We start from the raw sequence: 16,002 nt of genomic DNA, 5'->3' as shown, positions 1-16,002 counted from the left end.
AAATGCAGCAGTTTTAGACACATCATGCTCTGAGATGTCCCCTAAGATCCCTCTACCCACACCCGGGGTGTGGAATGGGAAAACACTCCCACTTTACACATCAAAAATCAAGATTTGCCCCATAACAAATGAAAATCTCGAGCTGGGAACTGCTGAGGATGATCCAACAATTATTTCTGGCTTACAAAACCTAATTACCAAACCTCAGCATCTCTTTAGTCAATAAAAACTTTAAATTCGTTGTTTAAATGAACTTGAAAGAACATAAAAATTACAGCTACCTGGTAACTCCACTGCCAGCATATTGCACTATACAACATTACTGCAGACAACACAGGGGAAATCTGAACTGTCCTCCCCTCAAACTCATTGAATAATTTAGCAAAGGTCCGTTATTGGGTTTAAAAGAGCAGAAGTAATTGCTAAACTATGGAACAGAGAATCCTGCAAGTGCTTGTAACCTCTGGCCTTGCAACACTAATAAAGCTCTTGTTTGAGGGGGGGAAGCATTAAATTAAACACCAAAATTCCCTGGGATAAATGACTTGTGGGTCAGTGGCACGCTGTCCCATTTTTAACCTGACAAACCCTGCAGAGCTGCAGCACCTCCCTCCACCACGATAATTACAGAAAAAAATGGATCAAAATCCACACCCTTCAAATAACCACCCCAAAAGCTGCTCCCTGAGCCCCCCCACACACACAGGAAATGGACAAAACGCCCTGTGAGTTGAGAAATAGAGGAAACAGCTTTTACCACTCACCTTCCCATGCCAGGTGATGGTGCTTGAGAGTTATTGTAGCAATTCTGTGTTGGGGGAAAAGACACATTTCACCTGATTTGTGTTTATACTTCCACTAGTTACATTTTATCTGGTCGTTTAATTGGGTCGTTTTAAGCAAGTTTTTTTTGTTTTGTACTTGTACTTTCAAGTAACGTTCTCAATAATATCACAGTAAACTGAAATTTAGGGAAACATCCTTTTTTACTGATGGCTAAGACACAAATAAAGGGGTTATTTTAACAAAACAAACAAGTATTAGAGTAGTCCATCGCCCCTTTTGGGAACATTTTAGGTTTTCAGCCCTTTAATGGAAAAAGTCTGTTATCAATGGCATTGAACAATTAAAGATATCCCAAATCTGAAAGACTGGGTATGTGATGAGCCTGGTTCCTCTCAGCATGGAGAGCTGGAAGCTTCAGAATCAGCTGCACAGAAATTTAGATAAATTCATGGGCAATTTACCGAAACCCAGCCAACATCCCACTGCAAACACCCTTCTCCTTGAAGCCTAAAGGGTTTATTAAAGGGTTTATTTATTAGAGAAGAAATTAACAGAGTTGTCATGCCAGGACCAGCAGGGTTCTGGTTCTTAAAGCTCTGCCCAGCTTTAATACACCTTTAAGTCCAGTTCTAAACAGGCGTTCACAGTCTGAAATTGGATTTGGGAACTTTAAGTGATGCAGAACTTCCATACCAATAGGTTTTAATGCTCTAAGGAAACACAGATGCAATTACCTTTAGATGTTCAGTCAGGGTTTTTGAGTATTTCAATGCGCTTTCCTTTTTCAGTTTGAAAAGCCTCAGGTACAGCAGAGCCTGGCACCGAAGGCTGCCCAAAGACAGGACAAATCAGTCACAATTACAGTCAGCTTCATCTCAACTCAGTGAATTCCAAAATTCTAATAGCTGCGGTCTTGATGTTCTCTCTGCCAACTCAGCTCTCAAGTTGTAACTCGACCAGAAAATACACAAGCACCTTGAAATTCTGAAGGGGACTGAAGCAGCTCTGTGTGCCTCAAGCTGGAACTGAAACTCTCAGTGCTGCTGCTGGGCTTGGAGACAGCAGCCAGCGACCTGGACAAGGGACAAGTCTGTCCCCTGAGCACCAGGCCACCCTGAGCCCCTGCCAGGGCCCTCCCTTTGCTGTTCCCTGAACCAAAGGGTTCTTCTGGTCCTCTGCACCTTCAGCAGCCACTCCCTCAGCCTCAGGGCTCCTGCCAGTCCAAGTGTGATTTATCCCTGGCTCAGTGCTCAGGAGGCACCTTCTGCTGCCACTCTTCAATGTTTCAAAGCCCTGGCCCTGGCTGGCAACATCCCCATTTACAGCAATCAGACACAGATTAATTCTTGCGTACAGCCAAGTGGAAATCTCCTGCGTTCAGTTGAGAACACCCAAGGGCTCAGTGTAAACCAGCATTCTGTGCAGATTACAGATGGGAAATGCACACGGGCACTGCAGGAAGCTCCAGCACACTCACCAAAGCACTGCCAGCCTTTTGTCTGCAGCCGTGGCATCTGGGGCCAAGTAATTCTTCAGTTTCATAGTGTATCTGCAGAGAAAGGCAGCAAATCAGCCCCCAAAACAAACCTGCTATCATTCATCCTTCACAAAACGCTCATGCTCTCGTGAATTTCCAGTTTCAGCCGTCTCCACTGTTTTAGGTACAGCTCTCAGCCCCAAATAAAGCACTGACTCTGCAGTAACCAGAATAATTCTGCTCCTTGTGGGTCACCCATTGCAGAGGGCCTTGAAGCCTCCGCAGAAACCACCTCACCCTTCCTGGAAATGCTTTAAACCCCAGCAACTGGAAAGAACTGGTCACTTCTCCAGTGTTACTGGGAATGACAAGAGACCTCAAAAACTGGGGGGCAAAACCTCTGTACACCCCAAAGCTCTGACTCGCAGCGCTCCCCCCACCCAGCTGCCCCTGCAGGAGCCCTGCAAAGCTTACTTGATTAATTCCACAGTTTCTGAATACATAGGGAACGGGGACTTGGATTCCTGAGCATTTTTCTCCAATGCATTCCCACACTCAATGAAGGACACGACAGCATCCAGGTAGTACACGGCCTTCTCGAACCTGTCCGACTGCAGAGGGGGAACAGGACACGGCTCAGCAACACCAACCACACCACCGCAGGGAATTCCAGCACAGAGGGGATGGCAGGGGAATGGCAAAGGCAGCAAAAGGCACGCCCAGGACTGGGGCACACGCTGGGGATCCACTCACCAAAGCATCTGCATTATGTTTCAGCTTCTTTGCTTCCTGCAAATAATGATCAGCTGAGTAAGTCCTGCAAGAGAGGACAGGGATTTTTAGGGACTGGAGGCACCCATTTACACAGCCTTTTGTAACTGCAGCTCCTTAATATTGCCACATTTCAGGGCTTTTTCTGTTCTAACTCAAGCTACACTATGCCAGAAACTTTCTAAAGGAACCTGTTAAATTAGTTTACCACTATGATAGAATTGTTAAAAGTAGTTTCAAGTTAATTCTCCAGTTTCAGGTAATTCCAACAGTATTTCAACCAAGCTGATAAGCAGAAAGTGATTTTAAATTTGGTGCAAACACAATCTCATCTGTAAAGTGAATTTAAAGAAGTGCTTTCAGAGCAAGCTGACACCTGAATTGGCTCAACTGAGACCTCCAGTCCACACAAGATGGTGAAATATTTGTTTTGTTTTCTTTTGAAGGTATTTTCTTTGAAAGAGAGCTGGTATGTAACATCTTTTGTGGAGCAAAATGCCAATCTCCTCCACGGGGAGCTGCCTGTGCTGGAGATACAGAGCCCCCAGAGAGGGAATTTTCTGTCCTCACCTATCATCAAAAACGAGCTTTGCTCTCCTCGACTTCGCACTTTCCGTGGCCTGAGCAGAGGCAGGAGGGCAGCTGGAGGAATTGTTCAGGATCTTTTCCTGGAAGGGAAATGCACACCACGATTACAAGAAGAGCATTTGTTGTATAAATTCCCCTGTGGCCTCCCCTCCATTCCATCCAGGAAGGACAGTCTGCAGGAGCACTGGGAATGACTCAGGACGCTCCCACAGGGCTGGGGCTCCTCACTGCAGAGGGGAGGGTGCAGCCAAGGCTTTCCAGATACAATTTACAGAGTAAATTGCTGAGCTGGAGTTGAAATAATCTTTCTACAATGTCACAAAAGGAGAGCCAGAGCTTCCCATCCCAGCACTGAGCACAGACTGAGCTGCTGCTCTCCTTTGAAACCAGGACAAGTTCTGGATCTGCTCTGAGGAGACCAGAGCAGCCTCCCAGCTCCATTTCCAGCGTGCAGACAGCTTTTTTGTGATGCTCTTATTAACCACTTCAACAATGAACAGGCAGCACCAGGCACCAGGGGATGACTAAACCCATTCCTCTGTGAACACAGGAATTTGGCAGGATGAGCATTTGTACTCCACGATGTCTCCGAGTTGTTTTCTCATTTATGGCCTTCCAAGGCACTTGAGCTCCATGACAGGAAACAATGCACATCTCAAACGAATGATGTTTCAAACTGAACTGGAAATGGTTGTTTAGATCAAGCTAAAAAAGAAAAAAAATACAAGAGGCAGGCACAGAACCAGCCTTTCACCTTGGCTTCCTTGGCACTGCTGGACCCCTTCCCCTCTGTCTTCTTCTGCTTGGAAGAGGAGCTGCTCTTGCTGCCACTGCTGCTCTCCTTGCCCGGGTTGCTGCTGGATTTTAGGGATGAGGACTGACTGACTGTTCTCTTCCTGGAGCCATGCTCCTGCTTGGAATCCTTCTGCAGGGCTGGGGCAGCAGGGGAGGGCAGCAAATCCTTCTCCTTAACAGCACTTGGCTTTGAAGACCTGGAAAAGAAGAACAAATTCAGGGTTTGGTTTTCTGCCTTAATAAACAAAACCAAAACAAACAAAACCAAAAAAAAAAAAAAAAAAAAAAAAAAAAAAAAGCACAAAAAAGTTTGATTTTTACATCTTAAACTCAGTACCTTTCCTCCCCCCACCCCACAGGATTTTTACTGTCAGAGCCAGCTTTGGAGGAAAGCAGAATAATCCTCTCAGCGAGAAGGTTTCTCCAAAGCCAGACTGAACTTGTTTTCACCATTTTCTTTGTTCTGACCTGAAAACACAGGCAAAACCAGACAAGCTGTAACCATAAAACCACACCCCTGCACCAGTTCAGTACGAAAGGCACCCCAAAGCCTCCCAGTGCCAGCAGTGGGAGCCAATGGCAGCGCCAGGCTGTCTGTGCACACCAACAGCTCCAGGGAAAGATGCTCCAGATAAAGCTCTGCAAGCCAGGCAATGGGAAACTTCCCCAGCACAGCCTTCCAGGACACCCTCACCCGCCTGCTGAGGGATGCTGTGGGCTATTCCTGCCTTCCCACCATTGTTATTTCTACACATTATTTCGAGACAAATCCTAATTTCATTTAATTAAATGTCCTTCAGAGAACTGCACTGGCAGTCGAGCAAACACCAGGAAAAAAAGCAAATCTCAGGAAAAAAAAAAATCAAACTAGAAATGTATCCATTCATTCTACAGCTGCTCCCTAACAGGAAGACACTGTTTAATTCAGAAGGGGCAAACAAAGGTTGTAGCATCCAAACTGCTGCAGCTTCTCACATCTTTGTAATTTGGCAATTACTCACTGGACAGGAATATTTTCCATGACACAATTATACCAGTTTTCAGTTGCTTGAACTGAAACAAAAGTTTCAGAAAGCAGTGGAAAAAAAAACCTTAATCTCTCCCGTGGATTAACACTGTCCAAGAAATCAGTCAAATAAAGGCATAACAGGTGTTGCAAAAGGCATGGGGAGTCCAGAAATAACATATTAAAGAGTGGCACTGATCTGCTGATTCTGTATGACTTTGCTTTGGTATCACTCACACTTTCCTTGCACTAATAAATCAAGGAGATGGGAGGCTAAATCCATGGATCCAAAGCTCAATGCCATCAGCTTCCCAAAGAAAACTCCAGTTCAGGAGTTCATTCCCAGCTTAAAACTTACTAGACAGAGAATTACCAGATGGGGTTAATATAAAAGCACAGACTTTGATTTCTAGCCCAAGCCCCACTGTGTATCAGAGAAAACCAGGAAGGAAATATTCCCTTCACAGGAGGGGTCACCTCACTTGGTTAAGGAGCACAATTGTCCTTGGCCAGTGTTTTTGGGGATGGAAATTCACTTCCACCAATTGCTTGTAGAAGCTCTGAAGTAAAGTTGTTTGAAGGGTAAGGAAAAAATGAAATTTTACCAATTCTTTGAGGAAAACTTGGGGCGGGGGAGAGGAGAAGAGGGGGAAGAGGAGCACCATCCTCTCCATGGCCACCCTGCCCCTCAGTGCAGGGAAGAGCAGAGATACTCACTCCCTGCTGCTGGAATTCTTGTGTCCTGAGGGAGCTTTCTCTTCCAGTTTCGTTTTCTTGCTTTCACTGGCTCTGTTTTCATCCTCGTTCTGAGCAAAGCAAATGAGAAAAACATCCAGCAAAGATGCACATTGACACGTCACCGAGAGTGGCAGCATTTCAGCACTGAGAGGTGTTACATGAACATTGAGAGGTGTTCCCCAGTTCAACACAGACCCCAAACCCATGGCCTACAGCACCTCATCCTTCCCAGAGCCCGACGTTGGAACAAAATGAAAACTCTCAGTCTGGTTATTAAATTACAACCTGATAAAAGCAGCAACAGCCAAGTTGTTCATTTCAGCACAGATAAATTACAACCATGAAATCTCAGGAAAATCTGCCAACGGCTTTGGCAAGCTCGGGAGACAGATTTGATGTTGTGGGGTCTAAAGAGGTGTCTGATGAATGCCAGGAAAGGGTAAAAGTCTCATCAGTCTATTAAAGTTAGCTCAGAGGTGTTGAAGACTAGGTATTTATATCAATTTAATCCTCAAGTCACAGGGTCCTGAAGGTAAATTTCTAAGATGTCTTCAGCCAGTACCGGGAGGATCAATACAGTGAATAAGAGGGAAAATGGGGCCTCACAGGATAAATCATCTGGTAACACAGCCCAGACTGAAACCCCAGAGGTTTTGGTTTTGTTACTGATGCTGCAACCTGAGAATTGTCATCAAGGAAACCCAGGAAATGAAGAAAATCGAGTGGTGCCACTTGGGTTTGGAGCACAAACTTAAAACTGCAGGGGTGGGGAAAGGGGATCCTGTCCTTGCCTCACACAGGTTTCCATCCTCTCAGGAAGCATCAGAGTGGTCTGAGGCTTCACAACATGTAACCACCACTATTTCCTGGGATAACGCCCAAATTTAACTGCTCTCACCAAAGCTTTGTGGTTTAGATGCGAGAGCACACGTTTTTAATGGTGTTATTCCAAATGTGTGGTTAAAGGCAAAACTGGCCAAAGAGAGAGAAGTCAGGGAATTCAGACCCACTGGAACACGTGAGTGCATTCCCAGGAGCATCAGGATTTACACAGTAACACCTGCAAAAAGTAATAATTGTTCACTGCACTGGTCAGAGTGACTCCCTTTTTACAGAAGCAGCTCATTTTCTCTCTTCATTTCCTCAGCCAAACAGGAATCTCAGTTAGGAACAGCCCAGGATAAATCTGTTTGCAGCCCCACGGCAGGGCTCCTACACGGCACCGACTCCAGCAAGCGATCAAGGTCACTTTGGTTGCCCAGTAGGAAACTGGTGTAACTGAAATGATCCATCTGGGAATGATCTCCCAGAACCCAAGTCCCCAGCCCCTGCCAGATCCCTTGGACAAGGTAAAATGAAGTGTTCAGTGACATGCAGAGCAGCACAGGGATTTTTGAATCCCTGGCCCAGGGCCTCAGAGCCCTACACTCAGGGAAAGCAGATTCCCTGGATCACTGAGCCCATCTGACAGCCCCAGCTTTGCCCTTTAGACACAGTGTCCCTGTGCTGAGCTTTCAAAAAGCAGTTTAAAATTACACCAGCACTGACTTCTCACGTTCCCCCCTCCAAGAGTATCCCTTCCATTCAGTTCCCCCACTGACTCCTGCCCATTTCACTGCTCCCCAGCCATTCCTGCCTCTTACTTCTGGCTGGAAAGATGAAATGCCTTTGAAAAAGATTCGGCATTGTTACGGGGAGATCCCCCTGCTCCCAGTAAAGCAGCACCTGAGATGTTTCCTGCTGCTGCCACGCCCCAGGCCCAGTCCTGCCCCATCCCTTATCCTGGCAATGGGCAATCCCACGGCTCAGGGAGCTCATCCAGCTGAAAACTGACTTCTGGGGTTTTTTCCCCAGCTGGATTTCCCACTGGATCAGCTGCCTGAGCTGGCCTGCAGAGCACCAGGGGCTGGTTCCAGGGAGGCAGGAGAGAGCTGGATGCAGAGGTCAGAGGCTCTATGGCTACAGGGCTGACACCCTCACAGGTGCCTCTGTAAGAAAATCCCAACAGTCTCCTGTAACAGCACAGGGATGATCCAGCAGCTCTACACAAGGCAGCAAAGCCACTCCTGCACAGCTCAGTCCCTACCCTGAGGTGTCACCTGGACTCTGGGGTACTTGATGCCTTAAGTTTCAGCTTTCTTATTTGTCAGATTCTGTGCTGCCTAGGGGTGCAGTTCTGAGCCTCGTATTAAGTGTCAGTCAGCTCTCTTCACAGAGTAGGTAGGAAAAAACCAAATCCTTTTCCTGCTGGAGACCAAGGACAACTTTCAGCCCCAAAAGCACAAACAAGGGAGGAACAAGAAGGATGGGACCTCACAACCTGAAGCTGCAATTAAAACCCAATATGCAAATGGACCAAAACTTCTAAAAGTGTGAGACCTCATGACCTGTTTGTCCATTTTGTGACCGTTTCGGGTCCACCCTGGGTGTAGCCCTGGTCAGGCTCTTGTACTACCCAAGGTGGATCCTACAGGCGTTTCAATAAACATCTACTCTAGCTCTGTCCAGTCTGTGTTCCAGCTCAGCCTTGCCAAGGCACCACCCTCAGTGCTCTGAGAGCTGAGAGCACAGAGCAATCCCCCCAGGGGGCTGCTGACCTGTTTGTGTTTCCTCTTGCCTTTGGTGGAGCTCTTGTCCGAGGGCTGCTTCTGGGAGTCGCGCGCGTGTTTCTCCGGAGCGCTCTTCTTCTCCGCCTTGGTGGTGTCACTGTCCTTGTAAGGCTTCCCTGGAATTCTGGATAAGAGGCTCAGGTCAATCTTCACAATGAGTGGGTACCTTTCATCAGGATCACTCAGTGGGGACAGAAGCTCTTTCTCTTCCATAGGAGAGAACATTCTTTGCCGAAAAAAGCTGTCATCCTCCTCCATGGAAGATTTAACAGGAGTCCTATTGCTCTCAGAGTATTTGGGTGTTTGTGAGGAAGGAGGCAGACTCTCATTTTCATCTGAATCAGAGGATGAGGTATCTGTTTCGATGAATTCCCTGGATTTCTGGGCAGATTTGCTTGAAGCCTTGTATTTCTTTTTCTCTGTTGTAGGTCGAGGGGAAGACTTGGGCTCCTTCTTTATGTTGGGTTTCCTGGAGCCTTTGGTGGCTGCCTTGTGCCTGTTTGAAGGGATGTTTGTTGCCATGTCTACTGGGGTTTCACTTTCTATTTTAAGACCTCCTCTGGGCTCTTCCACAGATGTCTTTTCTGCTTTCTTGGGCTGCTTTTTCCCTACAGTCCTCCTCTGAGTCGAGCTGTCGCTCTGGGCAGGTGATTTCTGCCTCCCACGACTGCTCTCCGAGCCCTTCTGGGTGGGTTTGGAATCTCTCCCTGGCGTAGAAGAAATGGAGTCCTTGGATCCACCTTGATCAGTGTACCCACTCCCTGTACCCTGATCCCGTCCCTCTTTCTTGTAGCCTTGGGAAGAAGGGATATTGCTGTCCACGGAAGAAGCTGGTGACACTTTATGGGAATTAACTTTGTTCAACCAGTTATCCAGTTGCCACTTGTTTGTGGGCGGTGGCTCGGGCTAAAACCAAAGTCAAAAACAGAGTTAGACAAAACAGTTCCCATCTCTCCCATCTTTCCCATGCGGCAGCTGTAGGATGCTGCACACCAAAGCATGAGGTACACCCAAAACCTGAGATACATAAATGAAAGAGAGACCCAAATGACACGGATTTTCCTTCTGTCTGCTACCAACAGGCAATACTTATGCCACGGCTTTTTAGGGTTCTGACACCGTATCTAACTCTGCTCTCCAGCAGACAAGTGGTGGTAAAAACCACCTCAAATCAAACATGAAATGTGGGTTTATCCAGAGAATGGTCACACCCAGCACAGGAAGTGCAGCAGAGCAGCCCAGCCTGCCAGCGAGCCCATGTCAGTCTGTTTTCTCTTTAACAGCGTGAGAATTTTTGGAACCTCAGTGCTGCCCAGAGCCAGGATGAGAGGCAAGCTGGTGCAGGGCAGGCCCTGGCAGCCCTACCTCGGGGGATGCACTCTGGGATGGCTCGTTGGCCTCGCTGTCACTGGAGCTGCTCTCGCTCTCCGAGTCGGAGCCGGAGCTGCTCTCGGAGCCGCTGTGGCTGCTCGAGTCATCCCTGGAGTTATCTGCTCCTTCACTGTTGTGCTGGGAAGGCTCAGAGTTACTGCAACAAAAAGGAGGGAAACCAAGCATTACCCGAGGCACAAACACATCCTTCAAAAATTTCCATTAGAAGCAACAAAATGTAACACTTTAATCAAGGTTCAGGAGAAAATTCATGGTGAGTGAACACAGCTCAGCCTGGAAACAAACAGCTTTGGGTGTTGCCCCATTCCCAAAGTGGTCAGATTCATTTGCAGGAAATATTTAATATTGTATTTATCACTATCTAATCACTGGTTAAATTCTCATCACCTTTTGCTTTAGTACAAGCCAAAGGACAAAGATGAATTTCGGAAAGGAGGCCAAGCCAGGAGTGCTGACTGGGCTGAACATGCTGCAATCCCCCAGGAATTCCTACCTTCCAGGTGTGCTCCTTGGCACGGTCTTATCACAGTCCTGCAATTAAAAAAGCAGAGCATGAAGCTTCTAGAAGCTATTTTAGGCTTGTATACACAATTAAGTTGCAAAACATCGTTTTAAAGCCTTCCATTTTTTTAAAATTCATTATTTGCAGCAGTTTAAATTGATCTGCAGTTTCCTCATACAGAAAGAGAAGCGTTACTTTCTCCAAGTTCTCAGCACAAATCTCCATATTCTGACTCCAGTTGTGAGAATTCCCATTTCTACCACTAATTAATATCCTGTTTCCACCTTTTTGAGTCAGATGATTTCACAATGATTTTTCCGAGATGCCCAGGGTAAGCGGAGTTCACCAACTCCAAGTTTTCCATTCCAAGAAAATCAAGTACCAGAACTGGGAACAGGAATAAAAGAAACCCCAGAGCAGTGGGGGGTTACTGGGCAGCACAGACACGTATTTTATTTTTGTTTAGCATGTTAAGTGCCAGTCTGGCAGAAGCTGCACAAAGTTAATCCTGAAAAGAGTAAAAAAAAAAAGACTTTTTGATACAAATAAAGGTGCAGCTGCACTCCCAGGGACAGATACAGCCCGCTGTCACCCCCAAACATCCCAGGGCACCAATGCACACAGATGTTCACACCACGAGCTCTGTAGCTGGGATGGCAGAACATAAAAAGGGGTTTCTCTTTAATTAAGGAGCCATTATGTAAGTTTTAAAGTGCACTACTGTCATTTGATGTTCACAGAAGGCCCACGTGAAATCAGTTAGTAAGAATTTCTAGACAAAAGCAAGATGTTTCCACAAAACACAACTTTTCAACTTGTTTGCACAATTTTTTTCCCCCCCAAGATTCCATTTAGGACTATCTGAGGTTTGTCTAAAACCATTCCATGAGATTTTAGGTTCACAGACCTCCTGCTAAGCTGCCCCAGTTTGCTGCTGATCCCTGCCCAGGGCTGCCCCATGGATGAGTTTTTTGGGAACTCATTTCAGCAACGTACCTGCTCTCCATCGCTGTCTTCACTACTGCTAAGTTTTAAGTCATCTTTCAACATACTAAGGAGAAAAGGGAGAAAGTGAGACAAGTTTTTCCAAGCACTTAAATTACCTCCAAAGCATTCAGCTAGATTTCAGCACGGCACTGTTTATCCTGCAGAGGCTGCGTGGGTGAGAGCCACCAGACACCACTCACACATGGCATGGGTAAGAATGGTGACTTGAGTCATTCTTCAGACAAGAATGAGGATTCAGGTACTTTGGCTCCTGAGCCCATTCTGGTAAATTTAGAAAGGAAACCTGACACAATTTACTGGTGTGGGAGGAGGTAGCTTGTGTATGTTCAACTCCTTACACACGAGGGCCAAAAATTGTGTTTGAAATGGAGGAAACAAAAGCCAAGTCCAGTGGCTGCTTCCTGTCTCGTGGCAGCACTGCAACTGTCCTAAGCCATCATTAATTACTATTATTCAAAGCCATAATTACTTCTGGTAGTCACACACACACAGTTTCACATACTGAGAATACATGAGCACAATGAAAACACACAGCAGGGCCTTTGTGATTATTGGAAACATTTGATTATAAAAACAAAACATCTTACTCTGTCTGGTTCGATTCACATCTGTGGAGAGAAAATGAGAAAGAATTAAAAGCCTGGCTCTTCTGAGTTTCACAGCGAGTTGCTCTACTGATGACCTGAACAGGATCATCAACCTCCAGGAGCTCATTCCTGAACTATTGGTCACTGCTATCATTTTACAAATGGTGCAAAAAGGAGATAACCTTTTAAAGGATTTTCTTTACCAGATCATAATCACTTTAAAATATATATATATTTAAAGTTGTATTGCCACAGTAAACATCATTTAAACTTCCTTCTTCTGCATCCCAGCTCAGCAGGTGTCCAGTGCTGCCTCTTGTTCTCGGGGTTCTCCCACTCGCAGCTTTGGCACCAGCACAGTTCCCTCTCAGCACCTTCCTCACCTGCCCGCTTTGGGACACTGGCTGTAGGTTTCTATGAACTGCAGGGGGTTTCTCTGGTTTTATTCCCTGCCCATAGGTCAGCTGCTTTTCCATCTTGCCAGTTCCGTGGCAGAAGCAGCAGGCTGAATCCTGTGAGTGCATCCCAGCAGAAGTCACCTGAGGAATGTCACTAACCCAGAGTCACCTTTCAGAGTCTACAACTTCCATTAACACACAATCAGCTGGTAAATAAATATTTTTATGGGCATATTGATTTGGAAACCATCTTTTAAATGTATATCATTGATTTTTAGGTCTGAGAAAGGTGGACTACAGCCATGCAGAACGTTCCAGTTGCCTCTGAGTTTTTCTGTGCTGCTGGGTCTGTGTGAAAAGACTGAGCAGAACAAATCCCCCAAGATCCCAGACCCAGTTTTCTGTCTCCTCCAGTCCAAAACCTTCCCTCATCCTGAATTTGTGCAACCTCCAGCTGCCAGCTCTGCAAGGCCTGTTAGGTCCTAAGGTCCAAACTCCTGCTCCTCTCCTGGCAGCTGACAGGAAAACAAGGCAGCAGAAAGGCAGCTCAGGGTATTTTCTACTCACTCCACTGAGCAATGTTTGATTTATTATCCCAAAAAACCTGCTGGGATATGATCCCCTTTTCCTGCCAGCCAAGGAGAAGGATGCTGGAGTGTCCCTCACGTTCTACTGAACACTATTTCCTAAATCTCTTAAAATACAACTCTTGTCTGTGAAATGTTTTCTCAGCAGCCACTTACGATTTGGATTGATGACCATTGGATGCTTTGGATGAGGGATTGTATCGTTCTAGGAGAAGAAAAGAAGAAAAGCACAGCTGAAAACTCAGGCACAGCACAAGAAGTCCCCCCCAAAGCTGCCAGGAGGATGCAGAGATGGATAAAGCAAGGCCATGTGAGGGGACAGCAGGGAGCAGCACCCAGGTGACACCAGCTACAACCTCCCCCAGGCTGAGGGAGGGAGGAATGCAGAGGCAAAACACCAAATACAGCAAATAGTTTAACCCAGGAAACAGAGAAAATCATTTAAATTGTTGCTGTGTGAACCAATGCACCCTTAATCTGTTATTAATGGTGTGGAGAACTGTCCTGCTCCTGCCAAGATGAAACTCTTGCCTTTTCCATGCAGGATTTGGGATACAGATCCATCTGCTGAGCTCTGACTGCTCCAGCATCCCCACACAGCTGCTGACAGATGAGAACCTCCACATCCCAAAATCCACCTCACACACTAATTCTGACAGCAGGAACATACCCTGCTAAAATCTGCTTCTTAGTTTGGGCTTCCTTCCCTTCCCTTCCCTTTTCTTTAATTCTGCTGAATAACTGAGTGCAGCTCAACAAAAACAAGAAGTGAGGCTGTCAAAAGCTCTCCAGAAAATCCAAACAGGCACAGGAAACTGGCTCTGTGTTTAATTAACCTTGGCTCTTCTTTTCCACACCTAAAGATCAGCTGCTCCTCTAACGTGAGCCTAGGGTTTAGCATCATGGAATTAAGCTTGAATTTGTTTCCTTAATTCCCCACTGTATCAGATGTTCAGATTAAGCAGCTTGGGAATATCTAAGAATAAACTCTTCTTCTTTTACTATTTAAGCTGTTTAATCACTTCAAGAGGGAGTGGAAGGTAACAGCACAAATTTCATTCAATTTTACCTGGTATTTACCTGAGCTTTGCATTCATTTCAGTAATACTCAAAATAATGACAGTTAAAAGAAATAAAAGCTACTTTTTTCTAACATCGAAAAGTGCAAGAAACTCAAAGGTAATAGCATGTGATATAAGTTCTTGGCCAGTTCTCTCTCTTGACTTTAAAATGTCAAAGTAAAAATAAATGGTGAAACTGCCATGAGCTTTTTCCACTGAAATAAAAGAAAAGCACTCTTTTGGTTTCTAATATGTCCCTAAGAAGGGAGTTGGGTTTTTTTTTTAAGGTGTTTTGGTTTAGTACTCAGTTATTTTCAAATCAATCTACCAACAGAGGCATTTTGTAAAGAATTGGATCAATTAAAATAGATCTTTTTCCTCAAACACACCACCTTTCCCTCAGTGCTAACTTTCGAGATCTGAACAAGAAACGCAAAAGAAAATCAAGCAACTGTTTTAACAGCTGAAAACTTGAGAAAGCAGAGCAAATTTGAAGTCAGGCTCCATCCTGTGAGCAGTCTGCAAAACCTCATTCCCTGAATCCCCTGACATGTTAGGAGATGCTGAGAACACCGAATGACAACAAAAACACATTCCAGGAAGTTTCGTGTACTCACTCTGTTCTCCAGTGCCAAAACTGGACTGCTGAGACTCCTGGGGGAATAAAAAGATCACAAGTGGGTTGTTTTTTTCAGTGGGACTTTTTAAGGTACTAAAAACCAGGCTGTAGGGAAGATATTCTTCCTATCTAATGGATGACACTTAATCTCTGGAAACAGGGGAAAAATAACAACAAGCAAAAAAAAAGGAATTCTTCCTCTGGGCCCTGGGGCAGCCCAGGTGAGACCTTCACACTTCACTTCCTGCAGTTCCCAAGGGCACACCAGGGTTGAAACTCCCAGATCCCTGTGAGCCTCCCCTCAATCCCCTCCTCCTCTGTGTTCAGGATGTTTGTTTATGCTCCTCAGACACACACCAACTTTGCTGCTGCTGTTGGAAGTGTTTTCCTTCCAACTCTTCTCTCCTCCTTTTCCTTCTCCAGGCAGACACAGGAACAGGGAAAACCTCTCAACAACAAATATTCCTCAGCCACAAAGGAGCCTTAGGGACAAGGTGGGGTTTCAGATGTGAACAGCTCTGCACTCTGTGCCCCAAATGCTCCATGTGGGTCCCTGGTAAACCCAGCCTGGGCCAGCCAGATCTGCTCCAAAAGCCAGTAAAATCCTATTAGAGGTTCACAGGATGGGCTGGGCTGGAAGGGACCTCAAAGCCCACCCAGTGCCACCCCAAAGCCATGGCAGGGACACCTCCCACTGTCCCAGATGTCCAGCCTGGCCTTGGGCACTGCCAGGGATCCAGGGGCAGCCACAGCTGCTCTGGGCACCCTGTGCCAGGGCCTGCCCGCACTGACAGGGAATAATTCCCTCCCAGCATCTTTCCTGGCTGGTTTTACAGGATAAAGTCTTGCAGACTGTATCACCCTCAGTATTCCCATTTCAGGAAGTCCAATTCTGAGTCCCCAGACACAGCAGATAATGAACTCTTTTGAAATCCTAAAGCATTGTTTTAACAAATACACAGAGATTACTGAGCCACTGCAAACCCCCTTCCAGGCTCAAGTGCCTTTTTAAAATAGGACCTTCCTGACCTCCTTTCAAAATGAGGACAACTGACAGCCCCAGAAAAACAAACGGAGT

General features: G+C 46.0%; 1 protein-coding gene across 9 annotated transcripts in view; it reads right to left on the bottom strand.

Moving 5' to 3' along the window:
- The window catches only part of AFF4 (ALF transcription elongation factor 4), a 53,378-nt gene that overhangs the window by 12,588 nt on the left and 24,788 nt on the right, over positions 1-16,002 (bottom strand). For all 9 annotated transcript variants that reach the window (XR_010723144.1, XR_010723145.1, XR_010723143.1 and 6 more), the window contains exons 6-20: positions 14,923-14,959; positions 13,401-13,449; positions 12,260-12,280; positions 11,661-11,715; positions 10,656-10,693; positions 10,136-10,298; positions 8,759-9,676; positions 6,141-6,229; positions 4,377-4,614; positions 3,605-3,702; positions 3,017-3,080; positions 2,738-2,874; positions 2,264-2,335; positions 1,521-1,614; positions 765-808 (exon numbers count right to left, since the gene is read on the bottom strand). Coding sequence is in view for 5 of the 9 variants with exons in the window: in XM_066197237.1 (XP_066053334.1) it covers positions 765-808; positions 1,521-1,614; positions 2,264-2,335; positions 2,738-2,874; positions 3,017-3,080; positions 3,605-3,702; positions 4,377-4,614; positions 6,141-6,229; positions 8,759-9,676; positions 10,136-10,298; positions 10,656-10,693; positions 11,661-11,715; positions 12,260-12,280; positions 13,401-13,449; positions 14,923-14,959 (2,117 nt within the window). In the remaining 4 variants the exon portion in view is untranslated. The remainder of the gene's footprint in view (positions 1-764; positions 809-1,520; positions 1,615-2,263; positions 2,336-2,737; positions 2,875-3,016; positions 3,081-3,604; positions 3,703-4,376; positions 4,615-6,140; positions 6,230-8,758; positions 9,677-10,135; positions 10,299-10,655; positions 10,694-11,660; positions 11,716-12,259; positions 12,281-13,400; positions 13,450-14,922; positions 14,960-16,002) is intronic.

Source organism: Chamaea fasciata, unplaced genomic scaffold (assembly GCF_029207755.1).
Source record: "Chamaea fasciata isolate MVZ Bird 193981 ecotype frontalis unplaced genomic scaffold, bChaFas1.0.hap1 SCAF_15, whole genome shotgun sequence".
Taxonomy (NCBI): Eukaryota; Metazoa; Chordata; class Aves; order Passeriformes; family Sylviidae; genus Chamaea; species Chamaea fasciata.
The sequence above is the reverse complement of the archived record's forward strand: the minus strand, read 5'-3'. Positions and strand labels throughout refer to the sequence as shown.